We start from the raw sequence: 13871 nt of genomic DNA on the forward strand, positions 1-13871 counted from the left end.
TGTAGCTCCGCCCCGTCACGTGCCGATTCCAGCCAATCAGGAGGCTGGAATCGGCAGTGGACCGCACAGAAGAGCTGCGGTCCACGGAGGAAGAGGCCATCTTCAGCGGTGAGTAGAGAAGTCACCGGAGCGCGGGGATTCAGGTAAGCGCTCCGGTGAGCTTTCTTTACCTCCCTGCATCGGGGTTGTCTCGCGCCGAACGGGGGGGGGGTTGAAAAAAAAAAAAACCCGTTTCGGCGCGGGACAACCCCTTTAAGTAGTGGGGGTCCAGCTAAGAATATAGTCCCAATCCGGTCTACGATAATTGCCTCTTCTGTCATTGTTGGGATGTAAGCGCCCCCTGCTGTACAGGAGCCACACACCACAGCCACCTGCAGCACATCCCACATCATAGGAGAATGGTATAAAGAAAGACCAGTTATATAGAGATTTAGATGCACGCGATTTAGTGATTATATAGAATTTGAAAGGGATTGGTGGTCCCTGATCTCCCCTAATGTTAGGGACATTATGAGGATCTGTACATGATGTGCTGCTCGTACCTGAGGGATCTTTAGAGCGGACATTATAGCTTCATTATAGAAGGTCTTCCCACCGTGCTTCTTGTCGGGGAACAGCTGAGCCTGAGGACGGAAGACAGCAAGTATATATTTTATTAGTTATACACACCTTAAGGCGTTAACATATGTTAATCATTAGAAAAAAATGGATTATACCTACCTGATAATCAGGTTTCCAGTAGTCTCCACGACAGCACCAATTGAGATTGCCTCCTCCTGATAGGACAGGAACAAACTGAGAGGTTAAAAGCTCCCCCCTTCCCTACTTTCCTCAGTGGATTCTAACGAATTGCCGGGGTAGGAGCTCAACTTAAATTTTTTTTTTTTTAATAAAATTATATATTATATATATATATATGTTTCTTTATATTATATAGTTTCTTTTCTATCAATTTAGGGAGGGAAGGTACGGGTGCTGTCGTGGAGACTACTGGAAACCTGATTATCAGGTAGGTATAATCCATTTTTTCCCCCAGTCGTCTCCACGACAGCACCAATTGAGACGTACCAACTAAAGTTTCCCTAGGGTGGGATTGCTGCCGAGAGGACTTTGCGGCCGAAGGCCCTGTCCTCGTCCTGCTGCACTTTTACCCTATAGTGTTTAACAAACATGTGGGGTTTCTTCCAGGCTGCGGCTTTGCATATCTGCTCGACCGAAGCTGAGCTATGTTCGGCCCATGAGGATGCTACTGCCCTTGTAGAATGGGCTTTAAGAGCTAAGGGGATTTCCTTCCCGAGGGCCTTATAGGACTCTGATGGCCAGGTGGATCCACCTGGCTATGGAGCTTTTTGCGGTTTTGCTCCCTTTATTTGGGCCACTGAACTGGATGAACAGGTTGTCGTCCCGCTTCCAGTGGCTTATCGCCTCTATGTAGCCTAGGACTGCTCTCCTAACGTCCAGGCAGTTGAGTGTTTTTTTCTTCCTCGTTTTTAGGTTTACTAAAATTTGAGGGGATTATTATGTCCTGGGACCTATGAAAATGTGATCCTACTTTTGGCATAAACGCCGGGTCCGTTTTAAGTACTAATTCGGTGGCCGAGATTTTCAGGAACGGGTGGCGAATGGACAAGGCCTACAGCTCGCTAGCCTGTCTTGCGGAGGTGATGGCTACTAAGAAAATGGTCTTAATAGTAAGCATTTTTATGGGTAGTGCTTCGATCGGCTCGAATGGTACCGTTGTCATGGCCCCTAGGGCCCAGTTAAGGTTCCAGTCTGGAAAAAGATTTATGGGCCCAGGCCGTAATCTAGTTGCTGCTGCTAGGAACCTGTTGACCCATCTGTTGTCTGAGAACTTTGTGTCACATCTGGCGCTAAGGGCTGTGCCCTGAACTTCAGGGTGCTTGGAGAGAGGCCCGTCTCTAGGCCCCTCTGCAAGAACTCCAAGATTAGAGGGATGTCCGGGATAGAATCCCCGCGATCCCTTCCCTGTCTCCATGAGGAGACCCTTCTCCAACTTTCTGGTAGATAAGGTGGGTAGTCTTTTTTCTGCTGGACATTAATGTTTCTACTCCTCTCTCTGAGAATCCCTTCTCTTTTGGTGAGGATACCTCAAGAGCCATGCTGTTAAGTGGAGCCTGTCTAGGCTCAGATGGCTCAGTGGGCCCTGCGATAGAAGACCTGTCCAGGTAGGGAAGATGACTGGGTCCTGGACGCTCAGTTGCTACAAGACCGAACCAGCTTCTTTTGGCCCAGAAGGGGGTCACCAGGATTAGTGTGCATACCTGGGTTCTGAAATATTGTAAGACTCTGGGGATTAACGGTATAGGGGGGGGGAAGGCGTACACCAGCCCTTCTCCCCAGTCTTGGCCTAGGGCGTCTACTGCTGTCGGACGATCTCCTGGCCGGAGGGAGAAGAAATTGCTTACTTTGGCATTTTTCCCTGGTTGCGAACAGGTCCAATTGTGGGGTCCCCCACTGATTGATCAGGATTCTGAATGCTTTCAGGGAGAGAGACCGTTCTCCTGGGTCTATTTGCCTCCTGCTGAGAAAGGCCGCTTTTGGTTTAGCGTCCCCTTCAAGTGGGTTGCCGTGATCGCCCTGTGATTTGAGGACTGTTCTTTTGTTCTTTGAGGTCATGGGCCCTGAAAGAACTGGTTCCCCACGTGCGCTCCCCATCCCCAGGCGCTTGCATCCGTTGTGATGCGAGTGGCTGGGTTTTGTAGCCAATGAACCCCTCTCCGCGGGTTCTCTGGGGATGCCCACCAACGCAGGCATGTTTTCGCCGCGCTTGGAATGTACATTCTTGTCCCTAGAGAGGACCGCTTTTTGTCCCACGTGGATAGGACTGAGGCTTGCAGGGCTCTGGTGTGAGCCTGGGCCCATGCCACTCCTGGAATGTCTGGAATCAAGCTTCCCAGGAGAGACCTGGCTTCCCGAATTGTGCATAATGGTCTCCGTAAAAAGGTTTTGACTAGCAGTCGGATTTTTTGCATTCTCTCCTCGGTTAGGCAGGAGCATTACGATTCTGAGTCGAGCGTTATACCCAGAAACGTTTTCTGTTTGTCGGGATCTAGGCTGGGTTTTTCTCAGTTTATGATCCGTCCCAAGGATTGGGGAAGTTCTAGCACTATCCTCAGGCTCTGGACTCTGCTATTATTTGGACCGACTTCTTCCTCAGGTAGGCGGCTACCTCCGCCATAATTTTGGTGAAGATTCTGGGTGCTGAGGAGATCCCGAAGGGCAGGCGTCTGCATTGATGGTGCTCTATTCCTTCGCCCATATCCACTGCGAGCCTTAGGTATTTCCGGGACCCCTCGTGGATCGGTACGTGGAAATAAGCATCCTTTAAATCGATGGATGCCCTGTAGGCTCCTTTGGGAATCAACCTTATCGTTGAGGAGATGGACTCCATCTTGAATTTTCTGTATCTGATGCAGGTGTTCAGAGGTTTCAGGTTCACTATCATCCGCTGTTTCCCACAGGGTTTCCCTGCTAGGAAGAGCCTGGAATAATGGCCCTGGGTCTCCTCGTTTTGCGGTACGGGGGATATTGCATTTAGTTGTTGCAGGTCCCCAACGGTTTGCCTTAGTAGGTGTAACTGTTTGGAGCCTCCCGTGATAATGAATTTTCTTCTGGGGAGGGACACCAGTTCTATCCGGTATTCCTGCTGTAAGATCTTTGGGATCCATGGGCCTTCGGAAATCGTGGCCCCTTGATCCACAAAGCCCTCCAGCCTTCCCTCTACGGGGATGGCGTCAGGGTCTCTGATTTGGCTCCCCCTGGTGGGGGTAAAAGAGGATATTCCTTCCTCTGCCCCCCTTGGGGTAACTCCAGCGGCCTGTCTTGCCCCTGCCTCGGTAGGTCTCTGGCTGTTGCCTTGGGGCCCGGAAGAAGGTCTTCCCTCTCTGTGGCTTTTCTTCCGGGGTTTTTGGGGTGCATAGCTTATTTTTGACCACGATTTCAGCCATAACACTCTTCTGGCTGAGTTAGACCGGGCTGTAGCTGTCGCCGAGAGTTTGACAGTTTCGGCCGCGGCGTCCGCTAGGAAATTTGTTGCCATACGCAGGATCGGAAGGGAATTTAGGATCTGTTCCCTCGGCGTCTTATTGGTTAGGTGTAGCTGTAGCTGTTCTAGCCGTACCCCCAGAGTTCGCGCCACACAAGTGGCTGCGATCCCTGGCCTAAGTCTGTTTGCCGCTGCCTCCCATGATTTCTTTAGGAGGCCCTCAGCTTTGCGATCCATGGGATCTTTTAACTGTGCGGCGTCCTCCACTCTTTTTGGATTATTTTGGTGATATTCTTGTGGGCAGGGAAGGTATGCTTGCGCCTCTCCCCTAGTCCCCCAAATATCTCATCTTGTAGGGTACGTGGTTCTCTGGGCTCTTCCATTTTTAGTGTAGCCCTGACTGACTTAATCAATTCCATTAAGTCGTCCTGATGGAATAAGTATTTTTTGTAGTCCTCCTAATCTGAGGACTCCTCGGCCGCCTGTTCCTCTTGCTCCGACCGATGGAACTCTCTGAGTCGGAAGGCTCGTCAGGAACATACACCCTTTTCTGGCGTTTCGCTGGCGGCGCCAGCTGTGACGTTAGGGCTGATCTACCTCTTCTTTCACCAGCTTCCTAACGTCCTCCTGATTCCTCTTTAACTAGCCTAGCTACGCATGCCTTGCATAGAGGCCTCTGGTACGTAGCTGGCAGTTTTATCCCGCAATCCGCGCATTTTCTGAGTTTTGTTCTGGGGGTGATGTCTTTTTATATCCCCCTGACAAATAAAGCATTTTCTTGTGGGTAAATATGCAATTTTCCATACACAATACACTGGATATTTGCATTGTATTTTTGCGGGTACATATGCAATTTTCCATACACAATACACTGGATATTGCATTGTATTTTTGCGGGTACATATGCAATTTTCCATACACAATACACTGGATATTGCATTGTATTTTTGCGGGTACATATGCAATTTTCCATACACAATACACTGGATAATTGCATTGTATTTTTTGCCGCACTGGCTACTTACGGCCGCTGAGGCTGAGGTTTCAGCTGTCTCTGGGGCTGGAGCACTCATTACTATACCAGTGCTGCAGACACCCTGCGACCTGTAGTGCTGGTTTGTTCTGGCTTCTCTCAGGTTCCTATTTATTTATTTATTTTTTTTTAATTTTTGCGCTCCTGCGCTAAGCCCCGCCCCCTCCGCTCCTGATGCAGATGCGATGACGTCATCGCGCTGGACACGTGACGCGGCTCGCGCCCCCCGCCGTCGGACGGGCTTCCTGGAGCGCCGCGCTGTAACTTCTGCAGGGAGGACGAGGGGGACTGAGGCTCCCGCTTTGTACCCCCCATGGGCCGCCGCGGGAGGAACCTGGCCCGGGGGTTACCACCCCATGTGGCGTCCCGGGAGTCGTCTGGCTGGGAAGGGAGGACAGGGTGAGCCACTGCCTTCCGATCCGCCTGTAAGTAATCCTGGCTGGCTTCTCCACCAGCTCCTCTCAGAGATCCTGCCTCCTGGCAGGACAGGAAGACACTGAGGAAAGTGGGGAAGGGGGGGAGCTTTTAACCTCTCAGTTTGTTCCTGTCCTATCAGGAGGAGGCAATCTCAATTGGTGCTGTCGTGGAGACGACTGGGGGAAATAAGCCTATCATGAGTTCTTATAACTTTAAGGACATGTATCTCTATTGCTACGTCATTGGGAGTATATATGTACCATGATGCTCTTAATAAATCAGAAGTGTACTGGTTTTGATACAAGCATTGCGTCAGTCTCAGTTACAATGACCAATTTGGAACAGGCAGTGAAGTTAGAGGGATCAGAGTGTTCCCATAACAACCCCTTTAACCCCTTGAGTGGCGGGTTTCCTACCACCCTGTCGTGCCCACCAGGGCAGGTTTTTTAAAATGGTCTAATCATTGAATTTCAACTAATTTTGCAGTTGCGTCTCAAGAGCCATAACTTTTTCATTTTTCCATTCACACAGCCATATGAGGGCTTGTTTTTTGCGGGACAAGTTGTGATTTTTTAAACAGGGGGGAGGAAAAAAAGAAATGGGGAAAAAAGAAAAAAAGGGGCCATGTCATTAAGGGGTTAAATAATGCATTAACTTCCTTCTCTGGGTCATTACGACGCATGGATACCACATGTGTGATTGTATTTTTGATTTATTTACAAAGTAAAGGGAGACAAGTGTTTTTATCATTTTGTTTATAATTTTTTAACTTTTTTATTTTTTTTTTGTCCCTTTAGGGGACTTCCACAGGGACCCATCAGGACCCCTGATCACATTCCGGGGGTCCGATGGTGACAGCCCTTTACATGCTGCAGTCACAGACTGCAGCATGTAAAGGGTTAACAGCAGAGATCGGAGGTTTTTTCTGATCTCTGCTGTAAGAGCTAGTACCTAGCTGTCCTCTGACAGCCAAACACCAAGCTCTCCCTGCCACAGAAACCATCGGCTTGCTTCTGACCTGTAAACAAAGCAGGAGATTGCCGACATATCGGCAATATCTTCTGCTGGTTTTTCAAAGCCCTTGCTTTGTTCTCTGTGGATCTGTGCAGGCAGAGCACACTGTCACAGCTTGTGGCATTGTGCTCTGCAGCTCCCATAGTGATACATAGCCCGGAAGATTTCCGGGCTATGTTGCTATGAGCAGTGGAGCTCGTCCCGGAAATTTTCCGGGCGTGCCACTCAAGGGGTTAAAACTTACTTACATAAAACTATAATATGCTTTTAAGACTACAGATCCGTATGACCTCCGCTGATGATCTGCTATGGATTAGGAGGCAGTGCCAGACTAGTGGAAAAGATGGATTGGCGTATTATACTCTATATCAGCCTCGCTCACCTGGATGTTCTTCTATAACTACAGGGAAATGATGAGGCGGGATGTGATACCTGAAGAGGAAGAAAGGCGCCTCCGCTATCCACCAAGTACACCGTGGGCAGGTGGTTCTGTATGGCAATCTCCTGAGCTCGCAGCTGCTTCTTTACCGATATGGGATAAGCGGTTCCCCCTTTTACGGTGGTGTCATTTGCTATAAACATGCACCAAATCCCACAAATCTTCCCAATACCTTAAAGACACAGAGAACATAATAAAGACACAACTTACCTAACGTGCAAATTTGGATAATTCTCTGCAACAGAGATCTAATTTTTATTACAAACTAGCGTACCCGTCGCGCGTTGCTGCGAAGACAGACATACATACATACTTCGTTTTTATATATCTAGATGACGGCAGCAGCGACCACTGAGGTTTTTTAGGCCGCTGCTTCCCCCTTGCAGGCTGAATAAAATAGCCGTTGGGTGGAACATCCAATTTATCCGGCTGCTGTGGCTTCTTGGGAAGATAGCCTAGTACATGTTTGCCCACTTCCAACTCCAATGGAGACTGACTGTAAATGGCTGGCGTGCTCTAGTATTTATGGTTTCAAGGTCTATCTATCTATCTATCAGGGTTATTGCATACAGTCTATCTATTTATCTATGACATCAGGAAATGAGAGAATTAGATTTTGTAGGCCGCTGCTTCCCCCTTGCGGGCTGAATAACTTGTGCGCTTCCAACTCCAATGGAGACTGACTGTAAATGGCTGGCGTGCTCTAGTATTTATGGTTCCAAGCTGTACGTGTCATTGCATACAGTCTGTCTATCTATCTATCAGGGTTATTGCATACAGTCTATCTATCTATCTATCTATGACATCAGGAAATGAGAGAATTAGATTCCGTACGTAAAATTTGAACGCTAATTCTTTGGCGCTTTGAATTGAATAATCAAGTTGGGACCCATTAGCTTTTCCCATTTATGACATAATCAATGCTCATGCCAAATTTCAAGTTTCTATGACATTGGGAAGTGAGAGAATTAAATTCCGTACATAAAATTTGGACGCTAATTCTTTTGCGCTTAGAATTGAATAATCGAGTTGGGATGAGACATAAGGCCTTGCCCATAAGCATTCCCCAACCTCCAAGAACTGAACCTACCTACCTGAATGAGATTTTGTAGGCCGCTGCTTCCCCCTTGCGGGCTGAATAAAATAGCCGTTGGGTGGAACATACAATTTATCCGGCTGCTGTGGCTTCTTAGGAAGATATCCTAGTACTTGTTTACCCACTTCCAACTCCAATGGTAATTGGCTGGCGTGCTCTAGTGGTTCCAAGCTGTACGTGTCATAATAGAGCCTTAATGACATCACAATGCAGCTTTATAGAACATGTTGGGGCATGTTCAAGGGCGTCCGATGTTGATGACATCAGTGATGACATCACAATAGCAGGTGGCTTACTTATTTGATCTACGTGGGGGGGGGGGCGTAACTTTCGACGACGCTCGCGCGCCATTTATCGTAGGATATTTGTACTATGCCTATAATCTTCCCAGGAGTGTACTCAACAACTTCCCAAAGTTTCATGGCGATCGGATGAATGGTGTAGTAGCGCATAAAGGACAAACACGCACGCACGCAGACAGACATACATTCAATTTTATATATATAGATAACATGTCCCAGTCCCATATGTGGATCATGGGGGGGGGGGGGGGGGTGCACTACCTGGACCACTGCAGTCAGTTGGTATCATAGGGTAACAGCGAGAGTGACATCATTCAGTATTGAAGGGGTAATAAAACATTACATGGTGCCCATCAGAATCACTGAGCCGCATACAGGAAAGGCAGACCTGAGGGCATTTTATAAACCTTGCTTATTTGTCATGGAAATCCATCAACTGCCGGTGATCACAAGGGGCGCTGATGAGATTATATATGGAGCCCCAACCATCCGGTTAACCAGTTAGATACTGGTACTGCTACTGACAGCAGCATCTGAGGGGGTAAAAGGCACAGATCAAAGTTATCTTGGACTATACAATTGCAACAATGTGTCAGCTGATATATAAAGCTCACACCCGCTGGCAAGAACATCAGTGTTGTAAATGTACAGCACATTGCGACAGGAGGCCCAATCTGTTACAGTAGAAACAGATTCTATTAGATGCCTTGTTTAAAGGGGCTTTCCAGGAAAATACTTTTGATAACCTATCTTGAAATTAGGTCATCACTAGTTGATCGGTTAGGGGCTGTCGCTCAGGACACCAGCTGATTGGGCACCAGTTGTCAGCGCTGCAATACATAGGGGTCAGAGCAGAAGCTGCCATTGAGTTTAATGAGAGCTAAGCCTGCAGTTACAAGCTGCAGCCACTACACAGGGATTGGAGCAGCAGCTTCTGCTCCGACCCTTTGTATCACAATGCTATCAGCAGGCGCCCGAACAACTGGGGTCCTGAGCAGCGGACCCGAGTCAATCAATAGAGTGAGATTAAAAGGTGCTGTCACGCACATGCACCACCGCTCCATTAATTTTCATGAGACTGCCAGATATAGGCAAGCACTTGAGCTTGACTATTTCCAGCAGTCCTACTGAAATGAATAGAGTGGAAGTGCACACATGCAACCACTGTTGTAGTCATTCATGACTGGTAAGGGTACCAACAGTTGGACCCCCACCAATCAGCTAGTTTGGGGGTAACAGCTGATTAATTTTGTGGGACAACCCAATTCACAAAGAGATATCCAAAGGCCCAGGCTATATGCTAATCAATGCCTTCCAGCTGAGTGACAGAAGGAAGATGTGCAATTAAGTTTGAAAGCATCATAAATGTCTGAAAGATAAACATGTGATCCCTCTTGGCCAATCAGCACAGGAGAATGAACATACATGGCAGACTGGGGGATGTTCACTGGGCGCAGCACTTCTTACATGCACCACATTATACAGTTTCACCAAATTAAGGGGAAAAAATCCATCACATGACCATCAAATTGGAATACTCTAGAAATGCAAGAGTGATTGATGTGGATAGCTGGCGAGAACCCGTGCAGGAGCCGTAACAGCAGCCATATTGGTCCTTCTTTAACTTTCCTAGAAACAGAGTTACACAGGAAACAAAGAAGACTTTTTATAAACTAAAAAGAAGAGAACGATGGGAGAATTTCTGTGTACTGGGAGAAGTCATTGCACATTATTCATAGCCATAGACTCTCCTACCAGAAGTAACTGCACACCGGAGCAGAAATCACAAGCAGTATCTAAATCTATAGGTTAATTCTTGTTGTTGTTGCTTTTGTTCTAATGACATGAGATACTTTCCATAGCATACTGCTACTAACATCCGATACACTTCAGCTGGTATTTCCTTCCATTCATCCTGCAAATGTCTGGCGAGTTCTCTCTAATAACATGCATCAGCTCGCCTATAATGGTGCAAGTAACATCGTCATTGGACAGCCAAGCAATGGAAGAACGTCCTATGGGGTAACAAATCACGCTACTCCGTCTTCACATCAGATGGACATACCTGGGTGTGGAGGAGCCTGATGAAGGCTTTTTGCCCGAGTGTGTTGTGCCAACAGCTACAGCGATCCTCGGGGCTTGGACAAACAAAGATGGGTGAACCACTTTTCTGTCTACCTGATAGACTAATGCACAGTGTGTAAGACACTACAACTGCTTTGATTGACCAGTGCTGTCCATGTGAGCAGTGCAGGTCAGCCGGAGCGGTATGTAGGGTGTTAGACTACCAATGCGTACTAATGGACAGTGTGCATCAGGTAGTCAGAGAGGCAGTGCGGCCATCTTTGTTTCTTCAGTCTTGGAGGGTTGCTTTAAGTCTGCTAGAGGTTCCATTATAGTCTGGGGATGTTTTGCATTGCATGGTCTCGGTCCATTGGTTGTAGTGACAAGAACCACAAACATGGAGGTGACCCTGACATTGTAGACAATGTGCTGCTGACAATGTGGTAATACTCTGGGAATGGTCGGCCATACTTCCAACAAGACAACGCGCCTTGTCACAATTTCAACTCTGTTTTACGTTGATTTGAGGATATGGATGTTCCACGATTCGACTGGCCCGCAGAGTCTGACCCGAACCTACTAAACATCCGAAACATCGGGTCAGGAAATATGGACAGCATCTTCTTTGAGAGAACTCGTCAGATGTTTGCAGGATGAATGGAGGGAAATACCAGCTAACGTTAGTAGAAAATATGCCACGGAGAGTATCCAATGTCATTAGGGCCAAAGGAGCCCCACTAAGTATTAACATATGAAAATAAATACTACTTTTGATTCTTGCTCAGGTATCTACTTACTTTTGGTAAGAGAGTGTACTTGTTTCATCTATTAGGTTCTCACCAGAAAGGCACCCGGCTGCTGGGACGTCACCATACGGCAGACCAAGTCCTGCAAATGGAGACAGTTCTAAGAAGGTCTCATCATCCAGAAGCCTCTTCAGTCTTTCCCGCACCAGCAGCTTTCTGTTCCTCTGTGTGTCGTAGAATCGCATTCTCACCTCCTCCCATTTTAACCTTTTCCAGTAATTCTGTGTATCTGGAGAAACAATCACAGTTAGAGACAGGCGGGTCTTAATCGTTGTATCATGGGAAGTTCTACAACTTTCTATTAGCATTTATGTTTAGATTCTTCACCATTTTGGAGATCTCAGCTTATCTGAGATATCTGATCGTGGGCAAGCTCAAGGACAACTAAAATGTCTGCTATGAAAATGTTTGGAGGGGTTAGCACCCCAAATCCTGGAGGCGGGTAATGGACAGCAACCCAATAAGGCGTTCACAGATCTGGGAAAGCTGGGTGATTGCAGGTCTTTACCTGACATGACGGTAAATTCTATTTTTTTCCCTCCATGGTTTTGCTATAGCATCGCTGAGACGTGCACATTATTATCCACGGTGACCCTTAAGGGACCTAATTATCGTTCCAATAATCACTTGAAACTGCGATTTTCGACAACAGTCATCAAATACACGCAGCCACCGACACAGCGGGAGATCGCTCAGTAGGCACTTTGGTTTAGCTCACTGGAACTAAGCGACTCACAAGCGACTTCTCGCTCAGTATAAACAGGCAGTTGTTCAACTATGAAAGACTGCCTGTTCACTGTGAATAGAGGTGGGCGGCCGGAAGAGGTCTTTGGCGCACTCCGGCTCCTTTCATTGAACAACTATCACGCCTGTGTGAACGTATAGAAGCGACAGTCGTCCCACATAAGGGTAACGTAGTATGCAAGGCTGAAACAGACATTTAAATGTCCATCCAGTTCGGTCTGTTTAGGCCCCCTTGTTGATCCAGAGGAAGGCACGAAAACGCCAATGAGGCAGACGCCAATTTACCACATTCAGGGGTACCTTTACTCGCTGGGTTCAGCGGATTTGGAAGGTTTATTCTAGGGACAGATACTTCAGTTCTGTCGCATTAAAGGGACTCTTACTACTCTGAAGGTCTCATGCGCTAAGGAGCGTTTTCACCGCATATCACCAGGTATCGAACGTGCGTTGCACGGACGCGTGATGAATAGGGTCAATGAAAGACAATGGACTGTGGAGACTGCGTATCAATACACGAGAGGAGTAAATGGCGCATGCTCTATTTCTATTTATTGCCTTCGTACGCAGCGCGAGCCCCATACATTTGTATGGCCACCGTATTCTTTTGCAACGTTATTATGCGCAATATATCGCATACGGGCGGCGGTACATACACATCCGCACTATGAGACAGAGGGGGGAGATAAAAATGAAAAAAAATGTCACACTGCGCATGACCGCGTGCGTGAAATACGCTTGTCATGCGCAGTGCACACGCTGCCATGCTCTCCACCAGCTCATGAGTCCAGTAAAAGACCACGTGACTCATGCGGCGTTTTACGCATACAGTTGGGTGAATCAGCCCTTACAATAGCTACAACGCGAATGAGATTGTCAAAATCTCGTTCTCATGTGGAGAAAATCTGTACAAAATCCGTGCGGGAATGGCTTTGCGGAATTTAAATTCGCAGCGTGTCAATAAGCTGCAGAGGATTCCACCTCTTCAAATGAGGGGAGTGAGCTGCACACCAAAAGAAAACAGATTTTGCACCGCGGATCCGCTGCAGAGATTCCATTGTACATTCAGTCCCATGTGGACATACGCCAAGGCCGGCTTCATCTAAGAATCTGCGCAATTGCACGCACCTCGGCGCAACGTAGGCTTTTTTGCGTGTGTATCAATGTATATTCCTGTACTTCTTTTTCCCGCAGGGCATGTTTATTCGCGCCCGGGACATTGATGCAACCCCCATTGACTTCTACGGAGCAAATGGCGTCATGGGGGTGCAGTTTATTGCTGTCTGTAACGAACAAGAGCACAAAACATGTCATCACCCAGCTTTCCCAGAGTCCAGAACCACAGAGCAGCCAGCTGTAACCCCTTGGAGGCAGGAATTGGGGCACCCCCTGGAATGGCGCTCATCGCTGGGCACCCAGCTTTTCCATAATCAGATATCACTGAATCCAAGGAAGAAGGAGTTATGAGTTAGTTATAAGTTCCCCCATTGGGGGAGGGGGGGGCTGCACCCCTGATTCACCTGTGTCTGCACCCCTCACTGCTCCTACTGTTGGCTTCATATACATGTCTATGGAGGGGCAGCACATCCCCCGGGAGGACAGGGAAGGCTGCAGCCTGACTACTGAGCAGGGAGCACTGGGGGCTGCAGAGGCCAGGCTGCCACCACTGCAGCCATGGCGCCAACGGCTGCACAACTGGGCAGAGTCTACAGTGAAGGTCAAGCACTCAGCCCCCGGCACACAGCTGCACATTCGCCACCACTACTTACTCGTCGGCAGATTCGACACAACAGGGAGTGATTTCATTGTTGTTGTAGTTCTCGCTGTGGCCACTAGAGGGAGCACTGAGCCGAGCACACTGGGAGACGTGAAATAGTAGTAATAAAGCGAAGCGCCTGTTCTCAGCAGCCAATCAGATCGCAGGTTGAATTTTTCTAAGACTGGTTGTGAGAT

At 47.9% G+C, this 13871-nt stretch overlaps 1 protein-coding gene across 1 annotated transcript; it reads right to left on the reverse strand.

Moving 5' to 3' along the window:
• Positions 1-320: 320 nt before the first annotated feature.
• On the reverse strand, positions 321-13553 carry LOC136621851 (biotin-dependent 3-methylcrotonyl-coenzyme A carboxylase beta1 subunit-like). The gene is made up of 6 exons (XM_066597643.1): positions 13439-13553; positions 11212-11406; positions 6903-7081; positions 721-776; positions 543-623; positions 321-371 (listed from the first exon to the last, which is right to left on the reverse strand). The coding sequence occupies exons 1-5, from the start codon at positions 13503-13505 to the stop codon at positions 566-568; spliced, it is 555 nt and encodes a 184-aa protein (XP_066453740.1). The 5' UTR covers positions 13506-13553; the 3' UTR covers positions 321-371; positions 543-565.
• Between the last annotated feature and the right edge of the window lie 318 nt (positions 13554-13871).

This window comes from Eleutherodactylus coqui, chromosome 3, assembly GCF_035609145.1.
Source record: "Eleutherodactylus coqui strain aEleCoq1 chromosome 3, aEleCoq1.hap1, whole genome shotgun sequence".
NCBI lineage: Eukaryota > Metazoa > Chordata > Amphibia > Anura > Eleutherodactylidae > Eleutherodactylus > Eleutherodactylus coqui.